Here is a 23,850-nt window from a genome sequence, read left to right as displayed (position 1 = left end):
GGACAGACACACATTGACAAAGACAAACTGCACAAAACAGCAGTCCCAAGTTTGCATCACTGTGCAACAGCAACAGCTAATTCACAGCACTTGTTCCTAGATGGGCTTTTAAAAAGTACGTTGAAAAACTGAAGTGATAAAATTTAAAATGACACAACATAATGTTGACAACATCCACAAACCAACAGTGGATCATCAAACATTAAAAATGGATACAGTTCTGTTTTTCATATAACCAGTTTTGTTTGTTTTTTGAATACACTAAAACTGGTTATAGACTTTAAATCAACAGGAAGTGAGTTCCAGACTGCAGATCCTCTCACAGTCAGAACATTTTGAGCAAAAGTGGTTCTTCGAAAGGAGACTTGACAGCCTTGCAGTTGCAGGTGTCAAGAAAACCTAAGAGTACAGTACTTTAGTGTGCAGTTATGTCTTATAAAATTACACAAGATTAACAAGTGACCACATATCCATTGTGAAAAGTGAACAATATGAAGAAATTGAACATTTTCATGGTAAAAGTACAGCAAAAAGAACAATAAAGGCAAAAAAAAAAAAAAATTAAATTAAATTAAAAACATAAAAGAGGAATCTGCTTATGAGATGAAGTAACAAATTTTGGAGAAGAGTTAAAGTTTTACCAATTTCGTATTATTAAAGTTATGTTTTTCAACAGAGGCAATACTGTATTGGATGAGAGGTGAAAGACTTGATGCCAACAGGAACATCCAGTTAGAAGTTCAGGAGGTTGTTATAATGTGTATTTCCTCTGAAAAAGGTTTAAGAGCAACAGCTTGTGTGAAGGTGAGAGGAGAAGGAGCAGCTCCTCCAGTCAGGCTTCCTGCAGGGAGAAGTTCACTGGAAAATTACAGCCAAGTGTTGAAGCATGGGCCGCCCAGGGAAAGTGAAGCATGCCTGATTTTGGATGCACTTTACTCAATAACTTTGTTTTTTCTTGTAATGGCAGCTAAAACATTTTTTAGCTTGCAGTAAAGAATATTTTAAATACTCAATACCGAGAAGGCCAGTTAGTTCACTAAACAACAGAAAAATACTCAGAAAATATTATCTTATTGTTTTATTTATTATTATTATTATTATTATTATTATTATTATTATTATTATTATTATTATTTATTATTATTATTTTGTAATAAATACAGCCTTCAGATGTAATCCCCTTTTGTATAAATTTAGAAGAATATTTCCAGAATTCATGAAAATCTCTATAAATCGTTAACTGAGTTTTACTCAGTTAGTGGTTTTATTGAAGCAACAGTGGGTTTGGCAGCAAAGGGAATCAGCGGTTAGAAAGCCCAATAATGGGTTTAGCAAACTAATTACACAGTGGGGACGGCCACATAACAGAATATATGAAAAAGTAAATTCATTTTCAGTGGTTGGCTGGGCAGCAGCTGAAGTCTATCTGCAGAGCAGTATAGAAAATAACAACCATAAATCAATGTGGCCTTCTGCCCACTCTGCTGTCCAACGGCGCTGCCAAGAACGGCTCCTCTGAAGCCCGGTTTCCTCCAAACCGGCTATTCACTAACACAAAAAGAGTTAGAGTTGCTGATGGCAGCGGCAGCCGTCAGAAACATCACTTCATCACAGTAAAAAGGAACAAGAGAGCCTTTTTTTCTCCGGCATGTTGCAGAAGAAGGAAGTTTTTTTTCTTCGTTAAAGCATCTTTATTTGTTACCGAACCTGTCCAGTGAGCTGGCTCATCACAATCACCACCATGAGGATTGTTTAGCAAAGGGAAGTTTAGCTTTCGAGTGGATGTTTCTGTAATGGAACTGATGCTGCGATTTTGCTCTCATAATTGCAGCATCAGTTTAATGAAGATGAGAAAGAAAGAAAAAATCTGTGCCAGCAAAAAAAAAAAAAAAAATAGACAGAAAGTGATGAACCAAGACTCGACACTCTTAATGAAGGAAAAGTCTACAAGAGCAGAAGGGATGGTTTTAATTATCTGACACCGCAAAATGTTACAGAAGAGCGTTGAGTCATACAAGGTATTCAACTAGCTAAGATAGGTAAGATAATGTAGTTTTATTTATAAAGCACTTTTTCAGCAACAAGGCAATTCAAAGTGCCTTGAAATGCAATATATCTTTATACAATAGATCAGCATCTAGAATCTAGATGGTCTCTGAAACCTTAATTAAAAACAGTGCTATATCTATGCTGTGCCAGAAGGTGGTGATAACATCAAAATGAATAACTTGAGCTTGGCTAAAGCAGTGCCAGGTTTAAAGGTGTTTCCATGCTTGACAGTCCAGCAGTCTGAACTGTTTCAAACAAACCAAACCCTTTGAGCCCACCTGTGGTGCCGCTGCGCCAAGAACCACTGAAGGGAACGTCACAAAACCACTGAAGAAGACACAGAACGCAACTCCCTTCTACATTAAATATAAACCAAAATAGAGTCGGATTTTAGCGGTTCTAGGATTTTTCTTTTGTCTTTGTTAAAAGACAACCAGACACTTCTTCCGACAGCGCTAAACATGCACGTTTGCTTTGGTTGTATTTACCCAGAATGCCCTTCTCTCCAGTCCAGTTTGTGCTTTTGGTCTCCAGCCCACTTGGCATTCACATATGCTTTCAAACTGTACCAGAGTTCACTTCAAGCGAACCCAGACTGAGGTTTGTAGGTGGAGCAGAGTTCACTATTTTGGTCCGTAACAGATTTGATTACACATTCACACCTCCCCAAAAGAACCAGACTTTCTAGGCAAATGAACCTCAATTAATGAACAGGCTACCAGGCTACAGTACAGGATTAAAGGCAGATGTAAATGGACGGAAAGATGGATGGACAAAAATATGGACGGATGGATGTTTTAGGCCAAAGACTGGAGCAGAAACTGAGCCAGGCATTGTGTAATAGTGTGCTAATATTCTGGCTTGAGGTTTTCAGACTATGAACACAAACATTTAAACATAATGTTGAAAATGAACAAAATGTATTTAAAAAAACCCAAAAACACTACATTACTGCTGCTAAAATGTTATGTTTCCTATGACACTTTTAGCTAAGAACAAAGTTGCTTCATATTCTTCATAAAAATGTACTTGAGTAGATTTTATACATAAATAAATGAATATATACATAAATAAATGAATATACATTCAAGCTAAGTGCTGGTCAGTTGAGACCGCCTTAGAATAAAACCAAGATGCAGGTTTTATAAAACCAAGATACAGGTTTATCTATCAGGTAAAATTTTACCTGATAGAAGGTAATTTAAGAGATTTAATAAAAGATGCAGCTAAATATGGAAATAACCCATATTTAGCTGAGAAAATTACTACCACCTCTTGCCATCTTGCCATTTTTAATTTTTATTATGACTTTTTTTTTTTTTTTTTTTTTTTTTACATATTCTGAAATTTCTGACGTTTCCAGACTTATTAGGATTCCTGGGAGCTGCTGGTGTTCTAGTAAGTGTCTTCATTGCCTCGTTCATGACAACAGTACAGAAATTATGAAAATTATTCTGCTGTTGGTAAATGTGGGACGTGTAAAACAGCTTTGAAAAAGTTAGCATGTTGGAGGGAAAATATTCTAAAAAACATCAATTTATATAGATTTATACAGATTTGTATTTTCTGACTGATGTTTTTTTGTAGTAAAATTCATTTTTTCATACTTGGGGCTCTAAAAGGACCGACATGAGGATGCTGAAGGCTCACCTTGGCTTTGTTGATGGTGCAGTGAAGCGCGTTGTTCTCCTGGTCGTACTGCAAACTGAACTCCAACGTTCCCAGTGTGGCTGCAAGAACACGAGACGACAAGAAGACATTAGGAGAAACTAGATGCTGAAAGGAAAACTTCATGGCTTGTGTTGAAATATTGACTACACAAAATCTCCCTTCCAAATGGTAATTGGGGGTAGACGGAGTAGAGCTCACTTTCCCATTGGGAAGTCCAAATTCCAGTTGATTGTTCCTACTGGGAAGTTGGAATTCCGAGTTCCGGATATAAATGGAAATCCTGGGAGCTCCATTTGTACCGTTAAATAACGGATGCAGTTTGGGCCCATCAGCTGATACAGGCAGCTGAATTTGGACTTCCTCCAGCACCAGCAGCTGTTTCCATTGATCAATTGTGCAAATTGGAATATAAATTTGCTTAATGGAAACACAGCAATTTAAAAAATATATATTTCTTCATAAAAAATGTTTCCACTAGGATAAGATGATATTTATTGTATGTAATGAAAGTAGTTTATTTTGCAAAACTGCAATGGAAACACATTTTTTTTCTTTTCTGCATCACACAAGTCACGTGATCAACAACCGGATGTTACTACTGGTGGAAAAGATGAAGAAGAAGACAGGAAGTGGTAGAGGGATGGACGTTTTTTAAACATTTATGGGGTGAACAAACATACTCACGTCCAATTTGAAATGCATTTCTCTTTAATGGAAAAGTCGTAATGGTACAATTGTGGGACTTTTTTTCAACATCAGCAAACTATCAACAAAATTTTTCTCACATTTGTAATGGAAACACAGCTGCTGATATTTATATTCAACTTGTCTTGATTGCCGAAGAGTTCTCAAATCACATTCTATGCTGGATTATCATCCAAATGTATTTTTATTTAATTTTTTCTTGTTTAATAACGACTCGCCGCGCCACCGGGCGGAAACCCTGTGTTTGTTTCATTCACACATTGTTATAAATATATATGAGCTGTAAACAACTTTAGTTTGTGTGGATTTGTGATGGTGCTTGCAGATACCAACACCTCCCACATGTTTTACCTCCTTAACGTCTGAGTCGTGTAAAGTGGGATGAATCATGGCTCAGGCTTTGCTTTGCATAAAGCAGAGTTTAGCGTCATGACTGAAACTTTATTTGACAAATAAAGATGTTGCTCATTTGTGCAAGCAAATCCACTTAGTGGAATCAAAGTCCTCCTAAACCAAGTTGCAGAAATGTCGAAATAAATAGATCTCCATCAGTTTTACTTTGTATCAATAGCTGGTTAGCTTCCAAAGCATCCAACTCTAAAAGATTTAAGATTCATTTGTGATTAAAGTGCTCCTGAGTCGACTAAAACTCAGTGAATCGATGTTGCTCCTGGAAAAAGCTGAGCTCCACATGGGCGCAAACAGAACCACCAAAACACAAAGATTCACTTATTTCATTTCCAGACCGAATAAAGCATTTAATGGCGTCTTCCCATCAGTTTCATAGTTACTGCTGCTGAAGAACCTTATGCAGAGTATGAACTGTGCATTCATTTTAGAAATAGCTTGGGGTTCTGAAAGGAAGTTCTATTGAATTAGCAGGATCAATACACCTGCAACATCCAATACACATGACTGAGAACAAAACACCAATATAACAAAAAAGATCCCCCAATTTAAATATATTTGTTGTTTAATGTTTAAAATATAAAGTCATCGATAAGCCACTGAGCCAATATGAACAAATTGTGTCAAGATAAATGGTGAAATTAAATGGTTCAACGCAATACACAAAGAAAGTTTCACAAAAATCTATAAAAAATGTTCTAGGTTTTCTGGTATTTAGCAAATAGAAGAAACTGATAATTCAGAATTCAAACACTTTCCAAACCTTGAAAATATTATTAATTGAGACGACTTTATTAATTTGTGGCGTCAGACTCCTTCTCGAACAGAATAAGGAAGTTTTGTTTTTTGTTATGTCTATTATTTAAAATAAAAAATAAATAAAAAAATTTAAAAAAATGTGTGTGATGCATGTGTGTGGCTAATTAAATAATTAAGCACTTCTTAACAATTTCATGTTTTCTGATATTTTACTCATTTGAAACAAAAATTTCATTTCAAGCATTTTCTACAATTTCAAGCACCAGTATCTGAAGAAAGATTCGACAAAACCTCTTGATAAATAATAACAATGATAGTAACAATACTAATAATACATTCCTTTAATAACTGCTTTGTTGTGTTGCACTAATGTCCAAATTGCTTTGATGTTCTGAAACACTGAAATATGACAAACATCCAAGAAAGTGGGGAATCATCACAGTCTGTTGCAAATTTTTATTGATATGCACAACTTTTAAATAGAACTGAATTCCAACAAAACTGAAATATTTAGACCAGCATATGTCCTCTGCTATAAACACTGCAGCCTAAATCCCAGCCCGTATTTGCCTGTTTATTCAGGGCAGCAGTGGGAGTCTGGTTGGAAGGCTATGAATGTTTTGCTCATAACTGTGTTTTACACGGGGAGTGAGAACATCAGGAAGTCACAACTGCAAACTTCACAGGATGATGGTAAAGTGAAGCTGCACTTCCTGCTTGCTGCACAGCCTAATTTACGCGACCCGGGAAAAGGTGGAAGCCGAGTCTAACTCAGTTCAAGTAGCTACTTAACTGCATTGAAAGCAATAATTAACCAATTTAAGTGAAAAGAGTTAATCATAATATAACTGCCGCTAAAAGAAGGAACAAATTAACGTAATAATTACTTCCAGCCGGGTCTTTTATTTCAAGGTTATGAGTCATTCAAAAGGAAACTGACTTGATTCCTGCCGATTCTTTCGATTTCACATCAGAGGAAAACACAATAATTCAGAATGAAGACAGAACAATGTCTGTAACCGCCTGGAAATAATAGAAAGTGGCTGTTTCCCAGTGAGAGGAGTTAAAATGTTTACAACGTAATCATTTCTCCAACAAAATATAGCCTTTTCTTCCCCTGCTGTGTGAAATGATTTGTGTTCTGGGGGAAGACTTTGCTCGAAGCAGCATTTTTATTTTCTAAAAGAAACGTCTGCTGAAAGGGCAGCGAAAAGTTAAAAGTCAGTTGAGAACAAAAAGGCAGAGTTTGACCCCCATTGGAACATTTAATTTACTGCGTTTTGTAATAACGTCATAAAAGTGATGCCGCGTTTTTTATGAGCTCTCGGTGTAAATCTAACTGTCATCTGATGCAGTTTATTAAGCTATAAAGTAAAAGGGACGCTGGATTTGAAATGGTTCACTCCATTTCTTCCATCAGGATCCATTAACCCACAAACACACCGAGCGAGCGTTCATGTGGGCAAACCTCAAGGCACATTAACCTGAGCAAATCTCATGGCGAAGCTCTGCCTCGTAGCAAAAACATGCAGGAGTCACAGACGAACAGATGAACAGACAGAGAGAGAAACTTATCTGAACAATGAGAGACGAGAAAAAACAATTACTGAACTGTTTCTGTCTTGAAACTATATGGATGGAGGTTTTAGGGAAATACACAACCAACAAGTGGAAAGATTTAGAAAGAAAGGAAGGAAGAAAAGACAGGAAGAAAGGACTGATGGAGATAAATAGAAATGAAGAACTGAGGGAAGGAAAGAGAATATAAGGACGACAGAAAGAACTGGAAAAATGGAAATAAGAAATGCAGAAATGAAGGAAAGGAAGAAAGAAGGAAAGAAAGAAAGAATGAGCAAAAGAAAGAAAGGCAGGGAATGAAGGAAGGAAAGGAAGAAAGAAAAATGAATGAAGATAATCTAAGAAATAATAATGAAGGAAAGACATAAAAAGAAGTGAGGAAATGAGGAAGAAAGGCTAGGGGGAAGGAAATAAGGAAGAAAAGAAGCAAGAAAGGAAGAAAGATAATGGACAAGAAAAGAAATGAGGAAAAAGGAAAGATATAAGTAAAAAGGGAGGAAGGAAATTGATTTAAAAAAACTTAGCAAGACAGTAAGTAGAGAAAATAAACAGAAAAAGGAAAAAAGTCAGGAACATTCTTGAAATGAGGGGAAGAAAAGAGAGAAAAAAGAAATACACAGAGAAAGGAACAGAGTGGAAGGAAGGAAATTAGAAAGGAAAATTCAAAGGAATGACTGCTCTTTATGAGAAGACAAACATCTTTATTCAGAGCTCAGTCTCCATCTAAAGGCTCCAGATCCATCATTAAATCCTAATTAACGACTGAAAGACTTTCAGCTTTTCTTGGGGAAGTGGGTTCTGTGGCAGTGAGCGAAATCTAAAGACATTTAAACATGCCTCTTGGTTCCACGCAGCCTGTAAAGCGTTGTGACAGCTGATGTGACGAGCAGCATGTTGTTGGTGTCAGAGGGCCTTTATGATCTGCTGTCTGCGTGTGTGTGTGTGTGTGTGTGTGTATGTGGTGTTAATAGAGCCGATGACAGAGACACGGCCGACAGGAACAGCAGCGTTTCTGACTGATGGCTCCTGTCAGAGTTACGAGTCGCACCGCACTGGCTCTATTACTCCCCTTCAGGCCAAACCGCCACTGACTGCTGCTGACCGACCCGTCACCTCCCCGTCCATGTTTCTGCTGGAAAACAAGGACTTTCTCTGTACAGGGACAAACACATTACAATCTAATTATTGGCTCGATGGTGGCAGAGGGAAATGTAGGTTTTTTTTATTCGAAAGCAAATGAGAAAATCCAGTCAGTTCAGAGGCTGGTGTGAGAAGAGGACAGACATGACTGGAGCAGACTGGGAAAATGACTCCCAGTCTTTATTTTCAGGTAGGACTGGTGGGCAATTAGACCATTTAGAAATCAAACTGCAGAAGCTGTTCTAAGAAAAATGAATATTGAGAAAGCAGGTCATCACATCAAATCTTTTGGTTCATCAGTGAAGTAACTCTTTGCCGTTTTCACAGATGACAGTCCAAATAGACTCGGTTTGATTGGAGATCAAAGCCGCAACATTTGTTCCACTTTCAGCCACTGCGGTTCACTTTCGTGCTAAAACTGAGTCAAACTCACTGAAAAACCTGTTCCCCCTCCTGACCTGTGGTGGCGCTCTTCCAAGAGCCACTGAAGGAAAAGACAAGAAAGCCTCTGAATAAGACATGAGGGTAACTTCCTTCTTCACACCATGAAAACAAAAATGGTGTAGCACAAGAGGAGCCCCATTGTTTTGGTTGTATTCACTCAGAGTTTGATACACACATCCCCAAACAAACTGGACTTTCTAGGCAAATTGAGTTTGATTAAAGCGGACAGAAGGTGTTAATGCCCCCTTTTACTAAAAGTAGGAAAACATGCACACACTGTGCCATAAATGGATGGCTCTGTGTATGGACGGATGGTTGGGTCAATGAATCAATGGATGAATAGATCAATGGTCGGAGGAGTCAATGGATGGATGAAAGGTTGGCTCAGTAGATGGTCGGATAAATAGATGGGTGAGTCAATGGGCAGATGGATATATTTATAATCAATGAAAAACCCGAAACTTTATTTATCCCAGTATCTTTTTGTCTTCTTGTCCAGCTTCAGGCCTCATTAGATTTCAACCAGCAGCGTTTCACTCAGGAAGTATCTGGGTCTCATCCGAGCGTCACTTCTATTTGACCTTTTTGCTATGAAGAACCAGACACTCTAATTCGAATCCCTGCCAAATAACGGGGGTCATGACCCCATCATCGTCCAGAGGACGTTAATTTCTTCTGATCAAGACAAAAATGACAAGAGTTACCCTCATCTGACCCTCATGGAATATCAAACCCATAAAATTCATTCACAGCGCAACTCCTCCTTTAGCCACTCACTAGCATTCACACGTATTTATCTGTATCACAGTAAATGGCAAATATTTGTTTTGGCTTTTCTTACGGTAAAAACATCAATCCTACATAAACGGCTTGATTCCGACAGTGACTCAGAAAGCACAAAGAACTTCCACAAAGCTGGTTGTGTTACTGTACACCAGTCAAACGAACAAATTGCCCAAGTGTTAATTTGTCAGCACTCTGTGGTGCTTGAATGAACAATTAGATTGCATGCTTTGTTTCAGCGGACCATTTTGTGCCTCACAACGAAGCAGAAATCTCTCATGAGGGGTGACAGGTTCCAGAAAAGATTTGCTTCGCCTTTCAGCACCGAGCCGATTTGTTGTTTGATGAAAGAGAGACGAGGGTTCTGACCCGAGCCTCCTCCGCAAGGTAATCCGTTAATGGCACAAGCCGTAATTTACTGAACCACGAGACAAACGTCTCCCAACCAGACAACGCTTCAGTTCGAGAGCCGATGACGGCACACGCTCACTTAATGAGGATTCAAACATGGTGAACCAGTGAACATCGTAACGTCTTTGGACAGATAATCAGTTGAACTGTGAAGACAAGATGTTTAATTTACCAAATGCTGCTGACAACATCAGAGTTACATCAGCACATTAAAAAACTTTTTTGTAACTTTCTGTCATCAACAGAAGACAATAGTTTAATTCAATTCATAATTCCAAATTAAAACTGTTTCTCTTTTTGCTGAAAATAATTTTTTAAAGGGAATCACTTGTGTACTGTTTCCACTTCAAATAGAAAAAACACTGATGAAGAAAACATATTAAGCAAAAGTATAAGTATTTCATAAGATATTGCAAAGAATTTTTACTTCCACAAAGAACAGACTTTAATTTCAAATTGGTGTTAAAAATAAAAATTGCAATACATTTTTTACAAATTCAACTTTAAATTCTGGAGTTTAGAGGATCATTTTATTCACTTAACATTTTTCAAACCATAGCCTGGTTTTAGCTTCAGATAGACTAAATATGTAGTTTGCAAACTAGATATTTAGGTTACAATATTTGTCTCTCAACTAAATTAGTTAGCAAGAAAGTAATTAGTTTGAAGCTACATTTTCAGTTTGTGAACAAAATATTTAGCTGAAAATTAAATATTCTTTGTATTCATTTCAATTTTTCAAACCACAGAGGCTCTCTGGGAGTTTGAAAAACTCTTCAGGACCAGCTTCAAGACCAACTAAATATTTAATTTAAAAGCAAAATATTTAATTTGAAGCAAAAATATTTAGCCCTAAACTGAATATTTAGCTTGCCAGCTAAATACTTTGTTTAAAACTGACATTTTTAATTTTTGACTTTATGCCTTTACAAACGGCACCCATGTTTGTAGTCGTTTTCAACATTTATATTCACACGTTTCATGTCCTACGTTTGTACAGAAGAGGTTTTATACATCAGCAAGTCTGTTTTGTCAAGCCATCTACAAAGTAAGAACAGCACAGCAGCTTTTGCACATCAAATAAAACTTTTTTGTATTACAGGTTGTAAATAAATCCTTTCAGAAAATCCCATTACATACCCTCCAAATATCCCAGCAGGATAAATAATATCCAAAAAACATTCTTCTATGAATAAGTAGAAAACCAGCTTTTCTTTCTGCAATCCTATTACAAAGACCTAATGTCAGAATAAGGGTTGATAGCGAGCAACAAGCTGATACGGGGCTCTGTCTTCTATTTCACTATCTATAAAGCTCAAAGTGTGAAACTGATGGGATCTTTCTTGTGCGAGTCAGGAGGCAGGATTGTGCCTTGCATTCCTTTGAAATCTGCAACTTTAAATGTTCTTCCACAGGCTTTGTAGGGTTGAGTTGTTAACCTTCTGCAACACTTTGCATCATCAAGCAGTTAACTTTGGGCTCACTTTGGGTTTTGCTACTTTTGCTCCTCGGACACGAGGCAGAGGAAATTAGATTTGCAGCGAATTCAGAAAATGTACATCTGCACAGCCTTTTATCCAACGCTGTTTTTGTCCAACGCTCAGAAGAACACTTGAAAATGGCTTGTGATTTGATCTCTATCAAATCACATTTTATAGAGAAATGTTGTGATGATGTGCAGAGTGTCAGAAAGAGATGGAGCTTCTTAAAGAGACAGAGGCCAAATTTCAAAGCGTCAAATGCCTTTAAAGTTGTTTTGTATGAACAACATTTTAATAGCGACAGAAGGGAATATAGTTACTTGATTGTGATATAAAGTGGCATTATGTGCCTAGAAAATACATAATACTGCCTCTTAACCAATTTAATTTCAGACAAAAAAATATTAACCAGAGTGAAAAATGTATCCTGTAAACATAAATATACTGCTAACTATGAAACAAGTTGCAAATGTATTAAAAACACACACACAAACAAAAAATACAATTATAAATTTACATATAATTTATGATTCTAAACTAGTGATGGAATCCAATTAAAATGATTATGATCAAAAACAATATATTAACAAAACAAGCACCATTTTCAATTCAAAAACCTTTTGGATGCTAATTTACTGGGTAAAGAGACATGAGTTCAACAACAAATATATCTATTGTTTTAAGTCTTGTTAAACAGTTTATTTAACCATCAGATTGGTGCCAAGTGTTTCAGGAACTTCTTTAGAAATGTGGACACTGACATTAGTGTTGTTGTCTGCTGCATGTTTAGCATTGAGATGCTATTTTAGGCTTGAACAGGCTAACTGCTTCTAGCAAAACTTGAACACAACAATAGTCTTTCAGCATCCAATCAGAATAGTTTTTAAAGCAAAAATGAATCCCCAATGGGTCAAGTGAAGCAGCTTCGTTGCCTGTTGCTGCTGTTTGCAGATTTACAGGTGTACCAGAAACACACCTATTTTCTTTTTTTTTTTTAAATTGGTTAAGTGCATAAGCACGTTTCACATATTAAAATCAGTGTTATGTCTTTATTTTAAGTGCAAGTTAGAGGTAATTTCATTGAAAAAATATTTACAAAACCATTATGAAAACATCAGCAGAAAAAACCAGAATGATTCACTTTTCATTCTTCTTCTTTGCCATCAACATGATCACCAGTTTTCAGCGGGGGGTATTTATTTCTTTGAAATGATGAAAATTGCTCAAATTAGAATGCAAAGGAAACTTGCCCTGAATGTAATTTAATTAAGCATACATTAGTAGATTATTATTATATAAAGGCATGCAAAACATTTGATTTCAGAATACACAAACTGCACTAATGGAAAGAAATGCTATTTGGTGGAGATATTTTTAGATGTATATAATTACAAGGACACACAAATGTAGGTTTGCACACATTAATGCAGCGACTTGCCTACAGGTTGCTGCACTGTATTCATACCGTGAAGCTTGTGAAGACGTTCCTGTTGGCAGTGTCACATTTTTAAAGTTGCTCTTGAAATAAATCCAACGCATTTCCACAGAAGAACACAAAGAAACATGACATGTTTCAGTCCCCAAACTTCATTTCTTTTGCAACTTCCTTCACAAAACAAAATAAAGTCCACACAAAAATATGAATCACGCAGGATTTCACACATAAATCCATTGTGGTTTTAAGAACACTCCATCCATTAACCTGATGGCAGCTTTACAGATTAATGCAGCTGGCAGGAGCAGAGGTCATGCTTATTTTAATCATGATGGCCAGTGAAGTGTAACACTCTCCGATTAACACCTTCCTCTTTAGCTACATGCCACCATTTACAACACATGAATTGTCCTGTTTGGATCCTTTCTGTCTGGGAATTTAGTAGGCGACTAAAAAGACTGTATGTGGAAGAGATGGAGGAAAAAAAAATCTTGGATTGGTAAATACAGTCATTACTCGCTGGACCAGTGAATTAGGCTCGTTTGCAGTGTGATTAGTGTTTTTCATGCACACAGCTTGGGTTGGGAGTGTTTTACTACATTAGCAAAGGCCTCTCTGGTGCACTGACTGAAAATATCAGTAGAATGAAAACCTAGAATCTATACTCAATGTGACAAACTCCCCTCCTGCTGTTTGTAAAACCATCCGTCTTTGACACCCGCTGAGGAGCTAACTGCTTCTAGCATTAGGCTGTGCTGTGTCAAGGACAGGAAGTGTTGCTGTCAAGACATAAAGACATCTCTGGAACAACATGAGGAAAAAGGAAAATGAATAAACATATTTAAATAATACTAACTGAGCTGTGAGTTTAAACCAATAAACTGGAGCTTTCCAAACTCTATGAGAGTTTGTTCTGAATAATCGAGGAATTATTATGTGAATTTCTTCCAATAATAGGGCAAGCGTACTTAATATTTTACTAATCATGCTGAACATAAAGCAGCAACACAAAAGTAGGTCAGTGGGTAAACAAAACAAACTTCCTACTGGAAAAAAAAAAAACCTTGATTGGCATAAAACATGCACACAAATAGATACATGGTTCCTGTCTGGAGAATATGTGGCAATATGCAATATTTTGAATGCAATAATTGTTAGCTGATATATTCCAAGCTACATAAACTTCTATTTGTCATGCTAACATTTGCACTACATTCATAATGACAACACTAGTCACCTCTGATTGATGAAAATGTGTTTATCTCTGTGAAAAAACACTTGCTCTGTTTTTTATTTAGGATAAATTGCTAATAGTTATGTTTGTAACTGTCTCAGTAGATCGTTCAGGGATCTTAGTTTGTGCAAACTGTTTGACGATCACTGCCGTGCCCTCCGGCGATGCCCTGATCTTCCCCGTCTTCGCTCTCAGCCACAGCAGTTGGCTGCTGCCCTGCAGAGCTTTTCACATCAGCCGAGTTCATCTCCAGGACCGGAGGGGCCAAATTATAGCTGAGCATTTTATTTCATGATTAAAAATGGATGTGATATCTCAAATACTTCAGCCTAAAATGAGTAATTAGACATCCTGGCAGCCAAGGTCAATGAAAGGAGAGGGATACCACAAAGGCAGCAGTGATTTGTAGAGAAGAGAAAAGTCTCGTGAATGGATGCTTTTTCAAATCCACGAGAGGAAACTGCATTGGCTGTATTTCATTCGATTTATTTTGAAGGTGTTTTCTGAGGAATGCTTCCTCCAAATAATTGATATCTGAATCAACCCCCATCCAGATTCATAATGAGCTGACCTTTATTCTAAATAGCCTGCAGCAAAAATCCATGGAGAGTGTTGATAAATGGCAGGTTTGAGCTCCGTCAAAACAACCCAAAATAAAGACTGAACATGACTCCAGGCTTTGGTGACATGATAATCATGGAGGAGACGCGTTTTTGCACCATTAAACAAGACTGAATTATCTTTGTGTTAAATCCACCAATGCATGGAGTGAATAGCATTAACTACTTCCATGACATCCCTGCCTCATTTGTGTTAGCCTTGAAATCAACTTGTGCTCATGCAGCTTTTACAGATTAAATTAACAATAAAAAAAGATTCATTTTTTTTCACTCTTATACACTGAAGAATTATGTTCCAATATAATGGCACAATTATCCTCTGGATAGTGATGAAGCCATTAAAAGTAATTATTTAACATCACTAAACTTACAAAAGGAAAAAAAAATTAACATAAATATGTCCAGCATTTATTAAAATTTGAGTAAGCATGCAGCACTATAGCTCAATACATTTCTGTTTGATAAAGTCTTCTGCTTCAAAATCTGTTGACTAAATGTACTATACATTTAGTTCTGATCTAAATGTTTAGTTTCCAAGCTAAATATTCCAATCTAAACTGTCATGCAGAAATATAATAGAAGAATCATTTTGAACCCAACATGTGAACAGGAGAAGGCTGAACTTTAGGCAACTTTTAGAAAAAGAAATGTCAAAGATTGGAAACACAAAACATCTTTTCTGTCTTTCATTCACCTCTGAATAATTTAATAGATTGATTCTCCTCCAGTAATATCGAGCTGCCAGGTTGTCGCCTGGATTCCAGGTACACAACCTAACTCTGAAGACCACAGCATGCATTGCAGCTCTGTGATACAGTTGTCAACAACTGAGCAAATTCACTTTATTGTGGAAGCAGAAAATCCATCAACCACAGAGTTTACCCAAAGTTACATTCTTGGGAAGAGAGAGATTAAACACGGTTTAGCTTTCGGGCCAAACTTCGCCTGCATTTTCTATTCACACATTCGAGAGGCAACAAAGATGAAGGGAGGTGCTGATCAAAAGTTGAGGCTGGCAGCCTCCCCCGAGAGAAGTTATCTTCTCCACCCTTCTGTACGTTCGCAGCAGCAGCCCAGTGGATTAGACAGGGGGACGAGGGCTTGCTGCTGTTGCTTTTCCCCTCGTGATGTAAAATTCTGTCAAGGGAAGTGACAACAGAATAAAAGGTAGAAAGGCCTTCAAGATAAGAAATGAGACCCTGCATTCTCCCCCCCACCCCTCACACACACACGCACAGACACCCACACACATAGAGATGTCACCTTTTGTAGTCAAGACACTAGCTGAATTCTGTATTCTCATTAAAGCTTACAACAGCTTTATAAATTCTTACTGTTAAAGCTGCAGGGGAAAAAAACTGCTGAGTTTTAGGGTTTTTGTACGATGGCATATCAGGGCTGTTGTAGATAGAAAAAGAGATAGAAAAAAAAAAGAGGAGTAAATTTCTGCCTGAATTCTGAGATTAATCTCTGAAATTTTATGGAAAAAAATCTTGGAAAGTTCTGTGTTACGAAAGTCAAAACATTTATTTGAAATTCAGAAATATCTAAGTTTTTTTTAGAAATTTTTTTGAGATTTTTGGTAGAAACTCGGAAGCCAAAATATTACATTTCCAGCTCGTGTCGTCAAACTACTTTGTTAAGATTTGGCTTAATTCCTGCTCTGAGTGTGTTTTTCTGTCAGCAAATGATCTTTTTATAGTCTGTATTCTGCAATAATAATAATAATAATCAACCAATAATCAATTACTAAATTAGTTGAGGAATATTTCAATAATCAATTACTCGCAACTCATAATTGTTTCAGCCCTATATCACCTACTAAAATAAGAGTCCAGTGAATCTTTTAAGTTAGCAGGATGTTGATAAATAAGATTTCTTCTTTAAAATACCGAATAGAGATGAAAACTGGAACTACAGCCTATGAACAACTAAAAGGTCCACTAATCCAGTGCTGATTTTCACTGCTCTACCTTGTGATGTCAAAGGCTGTTAATAATAAATCACCTGCCCACCTCTGTACAACAGATAATAAACTGCTCCGCGGCTCTGATTGTGTGACATTATGGTGAAATCTGTGGTTGGTGACAGGCTGCGTTCCACTAGGAAGATGCGTGTTGCATGAAAATAAACATTACAGACTGAAACGAAGACAGTTGGCCTTGTGTGAAGGAGCGCTGCCTCAATGCTGCTTAATCTTCCTGTCTGATCCAGGCGGGGCTCCGCCTGCGGATCACCTGACGACGAAGAGTGTCACTGATAGCAGAACAAAGAGCAAATATCAAGCGGAGCGCTTATCGTCAAATATTACTCTGACGGCTTCCATGTTCTCACAGCTTTGTATGTTTGGTGCTTAAGCTGTTCTAAAGGGATGATGCACATCTCTTCCAGGTTTCCTGAGATCAAGGGAGCAGTTATGTGTTCAGAAAGCTGACGGTTGGGTTTGCATGACATGCCTGCTGGCTGAATCATGCAGCATGGTAATACCTGCCTCTGGAGAGCGCCGCGTGTCAGAAAACATCCAACAAAAATATCACGTCTGTTTTCAGAGCAGGAGGTCGAATAGATCTGCTTCAAAATGCGTCATTCTTGCTTTGTAGTGTACGTACAGTACTGTGCAAAAGTGTTGAGTTGGCACTCATTTATTTGGTTTTTGCTTCCATGTTTTAGTCCTTTCAGAGGCACAGCAGGGTGCCTGTCTTTAGTTATCAGTGGTGAAAGGTACGGTACACTGTGGACAGGTGAGGAGTCCAACACTAGTAACGCTTGCCTTTTTTTATTTTTTCTTTCCCCTCCAGGAGGCTTTTTGTGGGCTCTACTGTCCCTAACCCCAGTAGGACTACTCTAGTAGGACTTTTTTTCTTGTTTTATAACCGTATTCTCATAATATTACTTCTTTATTTTCACATTTTGAGTTTATTCTCATAGTTTTATTTGTAACTTTTTCTTATATCACTCTACAACTCAATCACAGGATGCAGGGTGATGCTTACTTGATAAGTAAAATTAATATTATACATGGAATTCCACAAAAAATGGTTTGAAAGAAGAAATTCTTGAATGAATGTTATTGATTGTTTAAAAGTGTTCCACTGCTTGATCCCATTGAAACTGACAACACATTAAACTGTCAAAGTTCGGTTCAAAAACAGCTGGAAAATGGTTGAAAAAGCAGCGGAAGTCCAAAGAAATGTTGCAACATGCTTTCAGAAACCACTGACCTGGTTCACTTCAGGGTTATGAGTCATTCCAGCCTCTTATGAGCAGAATCTGAAGGAAAAGGAACTGGTTTCAAACTTCTCCACAGCACCATAAATGTAAATCTGTTCTCTGTCACACAGTAATTACACGTTGTCGCAGATTGGCCCATTTTGCATCAGTCCCATCCATCAATCATGTGTTTCATGCCTGGTTGCCTCCCTGCTGTTATGCATTGTGCAGTTTCTCCTCTTGTTGATCCTGGATGTTCTCCCTGCTTGAACAATACCATCTGCGATAAGGTGTCTGTTAGGCCTGATAGCCCTGCTGATCAAACAAATGACTGAACGCTTACTTAGCCTGGCGTTTCCTTTTTCGCTCACTTCTCATTGTTAAGGATCAGAAATCCCACGAGAAAATAAAAAGAAACAGAAACAGGGTGGATTTATTTTTTACTATTTCCACCTCTGGTTTTGAACCGTTGACTGTGGGTGAGAGAGTGTGTTTGTAGGTCTGTGTGTGTGTACTCACAGGCACATATGTATTTATCTGGTGTGCTTGCATGCATGCATTAGATCTGTATAATGTGATTACGGTATCTGCCTGCACTCCGGTTCTTTCCAAACCACACAGAAACAGACAGTCTAATCTTGTTGGTTGCTAGGAACTGGCCAAGCTGGGGAATGGATGAGGCAGACAATTTTGTATCCCCATCAAATAGCTCACCACTTTGAGCTCGACTTGATCTAATATCAAACAGGGGATAAATGAGTGGCTGTGGACGGGAATATGCATTTGGCTGGAAAGAATCAGCCAAAGCATGCGGTCGCTGCGTGCGTGCGATCGCTGCGTGCGATCGCTGCGTGCGTGCGGTCGCTGCGTGGCTGTATGATTCGGGTAAGCAGAGGTCAGGAGACACATGAAAATGAGCAAAGGTTTCATCTATGACAGAAGCTTGGGACGAGAAAATTACCTTCATCCATTTTCATGGATTCATTAAGTCGTTTCTATGAATATTTGGTGGGATTTTCTGTCCATTAATAAAAGATCCAAAAAGAACTTTACATGCAAAGCCTTGAAAAACTGTGTATTCAGGTTAATGTTATTCCCATTTTGTCATTCTACCACCAAAAACACTCAACAGACAAGTCAGGGGTAAAGCTGTGGAGAAGATTAAAGCAGGGTTCATCTGCTTGTAACTTACATTGTAATGATTTGGTCCAACCTCTCATATCGTTTAAGGCAACAAAATGTAAACAAGTGGTAGTTCTGATTCAATTGGGGGCCAAAATTGTAACATTTTTTATGTTTTCAGTTGTTGCACTGTGTCAAACTAATCAAACCCTGTGAGCTACCTGTTCCTCTTGTTGCTGCACCAAGAATCACTGAAGGAAAAGACATGAAAACCTCTGAAGAAGACAGGATCGCAACTTCCCTCTTCACAAAATGTAAACAAAGATTTATTTGCGGTTTTGTTTCTTTGGGCCCATTTCTCCAGTTGGCGCTAGACTGTGTTTGTTTTGGCTCTATGTACCCCAAACGCCCTGCGCTGTAGTCCGCTTCCTGCTTTTGGAGAGTCCGCTTAGAGTTCACATGTGCATTGGAACAGCACCAGAATTCACTTCAACCGAACCGAGACCGAGGTTTATTGCTGGACCAGAGTTTGCTTTTATTTTTTCAGAGCTCGATTAGCAATCCTCCCTCCCCAAACGAATCAGACTTTCCAGGAAAATGAGCTGGAATTTGATTAAAGGGAACTAAACAGGAATTCGTCTCACTTTGCAGGTAAACATTTTAACCGTAGAACCAATGAGGCCCTTTAATTCAGGGGAAGAAGGAAAAAAAAAGGATTCACCACAAGTTACCAAGGATATCATTTTGAAATGTCAAAGATCAATAAACTGGGAGACATTTTAAATATCAAAAATAAACAAAACAACAAAGAAAAATTCATTATAAAGTCTCTCTACACAAAACTGTCCTTAAAAAAAGGATGAGATGAGACCAAAGCCCCAGTCTGCAGATTTTTGTCATTCAGTTTTAGGTAGAAAGAGAGAAAAGAGAAAATAGATAAATCATACAAATGAAAATTATTCAGCCTATTTTCATTTATTATGCAATTAATTGATTTGCTGCTTTTTGTGAAAGGCCTATGCAGAAACATGCATTTGATTTGAAGAGAGGACGATTTCATATAATTGAATATGAAACGGATCGTGTTGCGTTGAGAGGACATTTGCAGTGAATTGATACAACAAAAGCAAACAGAGCTGATATAATTCTCTAGTTCCACTTCATCCACATCCAGCATCCCTCTTATGAATGACACTTTGAATTGGATTTCTTTAGATAACCTCTCGAAGAGTCCCACTCCTCCAGAGGAGCAGGAAAATCAACCCTCTCCTCAGCCAGCAGAAACATGTGTGACTCTGTTCCCCGGGTCTCAGCTGTGCTCATCCCCTGGTTTATTTACTGTACTTCCCGCCCTGTTAGCCTCTCTCATGATACTCTTTCACCTTTACAGTTCATTTTATTAGGAATCGCGCAGCTGTAAACAACCACAAGGAAGCAGAGGTGGATTTAACAAGAAGGTTGTGGGGGAATGTGAAGAAACAGAGCAGCTTTTAGCAGAACCACGAATCATAAAGAATAACCAAATATCATTTCTTCAAATCATGTTTCTTTTCTATAGATTGTGTAACTTCTATTTTGATTGAAACATGATAATATAATTTTTTTTCAAATTAACATTTTCAAACAAATATAATTCCAGCAGAGCATTAAATACAAAATTTATTCTATTTTGAAATGTCTCTTCAATGTAAAAATATAAAGGTGGCAAAAAAAGACGTCGGTATTGTCATATATGCTCCTTAGATACAGGCTCCTTCTAAAAACGCTTATAACAGCTTATTTTAAAATTCAAACATCAAACATACCCTAATATGCATTAACATACAGTGGAAGCCGTCTTATGATACTGCAGAAGTGAATATCAAAAGTCTTCCTTATCTCTGCTCTTAGGAGAACAGCCAACCAGAGCCAAGGAGGGTAGATAGTACATGCAGTAGGTAAAAACGTTCATAAAGTTTTAGTTTCATCTCATTTAATGAATAAAGGAAGATGGAGGGAAACTTCAGTTTTTGTACTTGATCAAAGCTGATCAAAAGAAAAGTGTCTCACCTCATGAAACGTCTCGTTTCTAGGAAAAATAATCATCTTGTGCATCATTTAAAAATATATATATATATATTTAAAAGCAAAGATTAGCTGCTGGCAGGCAGAGAATAGAAATGACTCACTGGCTTGTTTCCACAACATCCTAACAACCCTGCTGATGTAATTAGTAAAAGCTGTTGTTACCAGGTTTCAGCACCGGACATGAATTTTCTTATCAGACGTGATCAAAAAACCTCTTTCATTACGAAACAAGACAGATTTTAATTAACGTCTCGGTTTTCCAAGTCTGGTTTGTTTAAAAGTAAAACAATGTTAGTATGTCATGTTTAAAGGACTGAGGTGGGGCAAAAAAAAACAACAAAAAAAAAAAACTATATCAGGAAATATAGTCATTGTTGGTCTGTGTGAATGAATGAGGCATTTTTGGTCAATGTCGACGTGAAGATGAATAATAACGTCGGTGATCACATGTCAAACGCCCTAATGAGATATTCTCTGATTAGAGATGGGTGGAGGTGATAGGATTTAGATAGTGAATGAAATGAGGAGAGGGTTGTTGGTTTCTCCAGTCAACAGAAAAAAAAAGAAAAAAAAAAAGACAACTCAATCGATAACCTGCTGGCAGACACGACTGAAATGATTTCGTTCTTACACCTGGGCCGAATACAGAGATGTCTCCAGGCACACTGAGCCGCGGATTCCTTCGTTTGGACACATTAGGTCGGTTCAAAGGAGAAAACTGAGTCTCTGGTAATAGGAGGAAAACCTATTAATTGAATGAAATAAATGTGTTTGAATCTGGGCTGAAATGATCAATCTGATTAATCGTTTATAAAAATAATCTTCAACTAATTCAGTGATTTATCAGTCGTTAGCTGGAGAGTATACAGACTCAAAAAAGATGAATTGCTTGAAGTAATTGAGTCAAATTTGTAAAAAAAAAAAAAAAAAAGAAAAGAAAAAAAAAGACATTCATATGTTGCATAACTAACAGAATGCTGTTGTTGGATTTTAGGCAACAAAATGAAAACCACGGATTTGTTGAGTTGGATCTTAGCGAGTATCACATCTTTTATAATCGCTAAATCAACTTTGTTCTTGTGGCAATATTGCGTCTTTATTATGCTAACAGCATAGCTAATCTCGTAATATGACTGTTCTTGTATTCCAGAAAGATTTCTCTGAACCTGATATGCTGTCATATTGTCTGTAACCTTTACTGCCATTTTTCTTTCCACCGTCACAAACTTCTCCATCTCTCTTCCTCCATCAGCTCTGTACCTCAGCATGTCTGTGCAGGCCACTTCTTTTACTGGGTTTAGCAGGCAGCCTGTGGAATGATTTGAACACTGATGCCACCTAGAGACCGGAGGCTTGTTTACAGTCAAGCATGAACTAAGTCCTCCTGCTTCTTGAACCCCATGAGAAGAACTGGTATAAAGAATTTTTTACTATTTAGACCACTTGATGTAAAAAAAAAAAAAAAAAAAGTTCTATAATGTCAGAAAAACAGGTCTAATAGCATTTGAAATTGTAAGATTGGCATATTCTAATAAATTATTACTCCCAACATAACCAAAACCAGACCAACAGATCTGATTGAGTGGGCGGCAGCAGCTCTGTGATAATCAGTGCTATGCAGACGGAATCGACACCTTCAACTTTTTTTGTGTTGTTGATTCTGTTTTTGTTTATGTAGATTTGCTAAAAACTGGAGAAACTGGATGGCTGCATATTGCTTTTTACTAAAAATCATATTTCAGCAAAAAAGCTCAAAGAAAAGATGAGAAAAAGGCAATAAAAGCATTTGTGATCTTTACTGCACATGGGAAAAAAGTGGATTTAATATATATTTTTTGGATGTAAATCTAATAATAAAAAGGGTGATAGTGAAAGCTTTCAATTCATTCCCAGCTGCCCCTGTTTTATTGGTGCTTATGTAATCCATAACATATGAAAGTAACTACAAACTGTAAATGCTGCTGAGCAGAAATATGTCTGATCTCTGTTGTGATGAGCCAGGAGAAAGTCTTAGTTTCCATTCACTGGCTGACATCTGGATTAGACTCTTCATGCAGGTAATTACCATAAATATTACAGCTTCACAAAACAGCAGAAAACCGTGTTTACGAAATCACAGAAATGTGTGATTGTTATTTATAAATCTGTGTGTTTAATACGGCTCATCCTTTGAGAAGCTGTCGCACTGATGCTTCTCATTTGCATGTTGATTGTCTCGCCTGCCCACTCGCTCATTAGGCTCCTCAATAAAAGAAACACGAGCCGAACTGTTCTGAGTTGGTTCACACAGGTTAGCTCAGGTGGTTTTATGGAGATATTTATGTACCTGGATATCATCGTCTGTGGTGACGTCCTAATCATCTTGAAGAAATGTCAAACCAGTTATCTTTAATTAATACACGCTGCTTCAATCGACAATAAAAGGCTTTACATGTGATAATTAAATGGGCAGATTAGCAGCAGAAATCAGGTTTATAAATATTAAAGTGACTCAAAAGGAAAATAAAAGTCATTTTCTAGCTTTTTATCACATCAACGCCTCGTTCGTTAAAATTAGATCCGACTGACCCAAATCACCCGATAGAAAACGGCAAAGAACTTCGCTTTATAAACAGGAAGACGAAAGAAAAAGAGTCAAAAAGCCCTAAAGCAGAATTGAAGTTAAATCTCAAAATATTGATAATTCATAAATATTATTTAGTGAAGATCTTCCACAAAATATTCCAGTGATCC

At 37.4% G+C, this 23,850-nt stretch overlaps 1 protein-coding gene across 2 annotated transcripts in view; it reads right to left on the bottom strand.

The window, feature by feature from the left end:
• The window catches only part of doc2b (double C2-like domains, beta), a 104,768-nt gene that overhangs the window by 48,808 nt on the left and 32,110 nt on the right, over positions 1-23,850 (bottom strand). For both annotated transcript variants that reach the window (XM_055046543.1, XM_055046544.1), the window contains exon 2: positions 3,700-3,779. In XM_055046543.1, coding sequence (XP_054902518.1) covers positions 3,700-3,779 — 80 coding nt within the window. The remainder of the gene's footprint in view (positions 1-3,699; positions 3,780-23,850) is intronic.

Source organism: Poeciliopsis prolifica, unplaced genomic scaffold (assembly GCF_027474105.1).
Source record: "Poeciliopsis prolifica strain line A6 unplaced genomic scaffold, Auburn_PproV2 SCAFFOLD024, whole genome shotgun sequence".
Taxonomy (NCBI): Eukaryota; Metazoa; Chordata; class Actinopteri; order Cyprinodontiformes; family Poeciliidae; genus Poeciliopsis; species Poeciliopsis prolifica.
The sequence above is the reverse complement of the archived record's forward strand: the minus strand, read 5'-3'. Positions and strand labels throughout refer to the sequence as shown.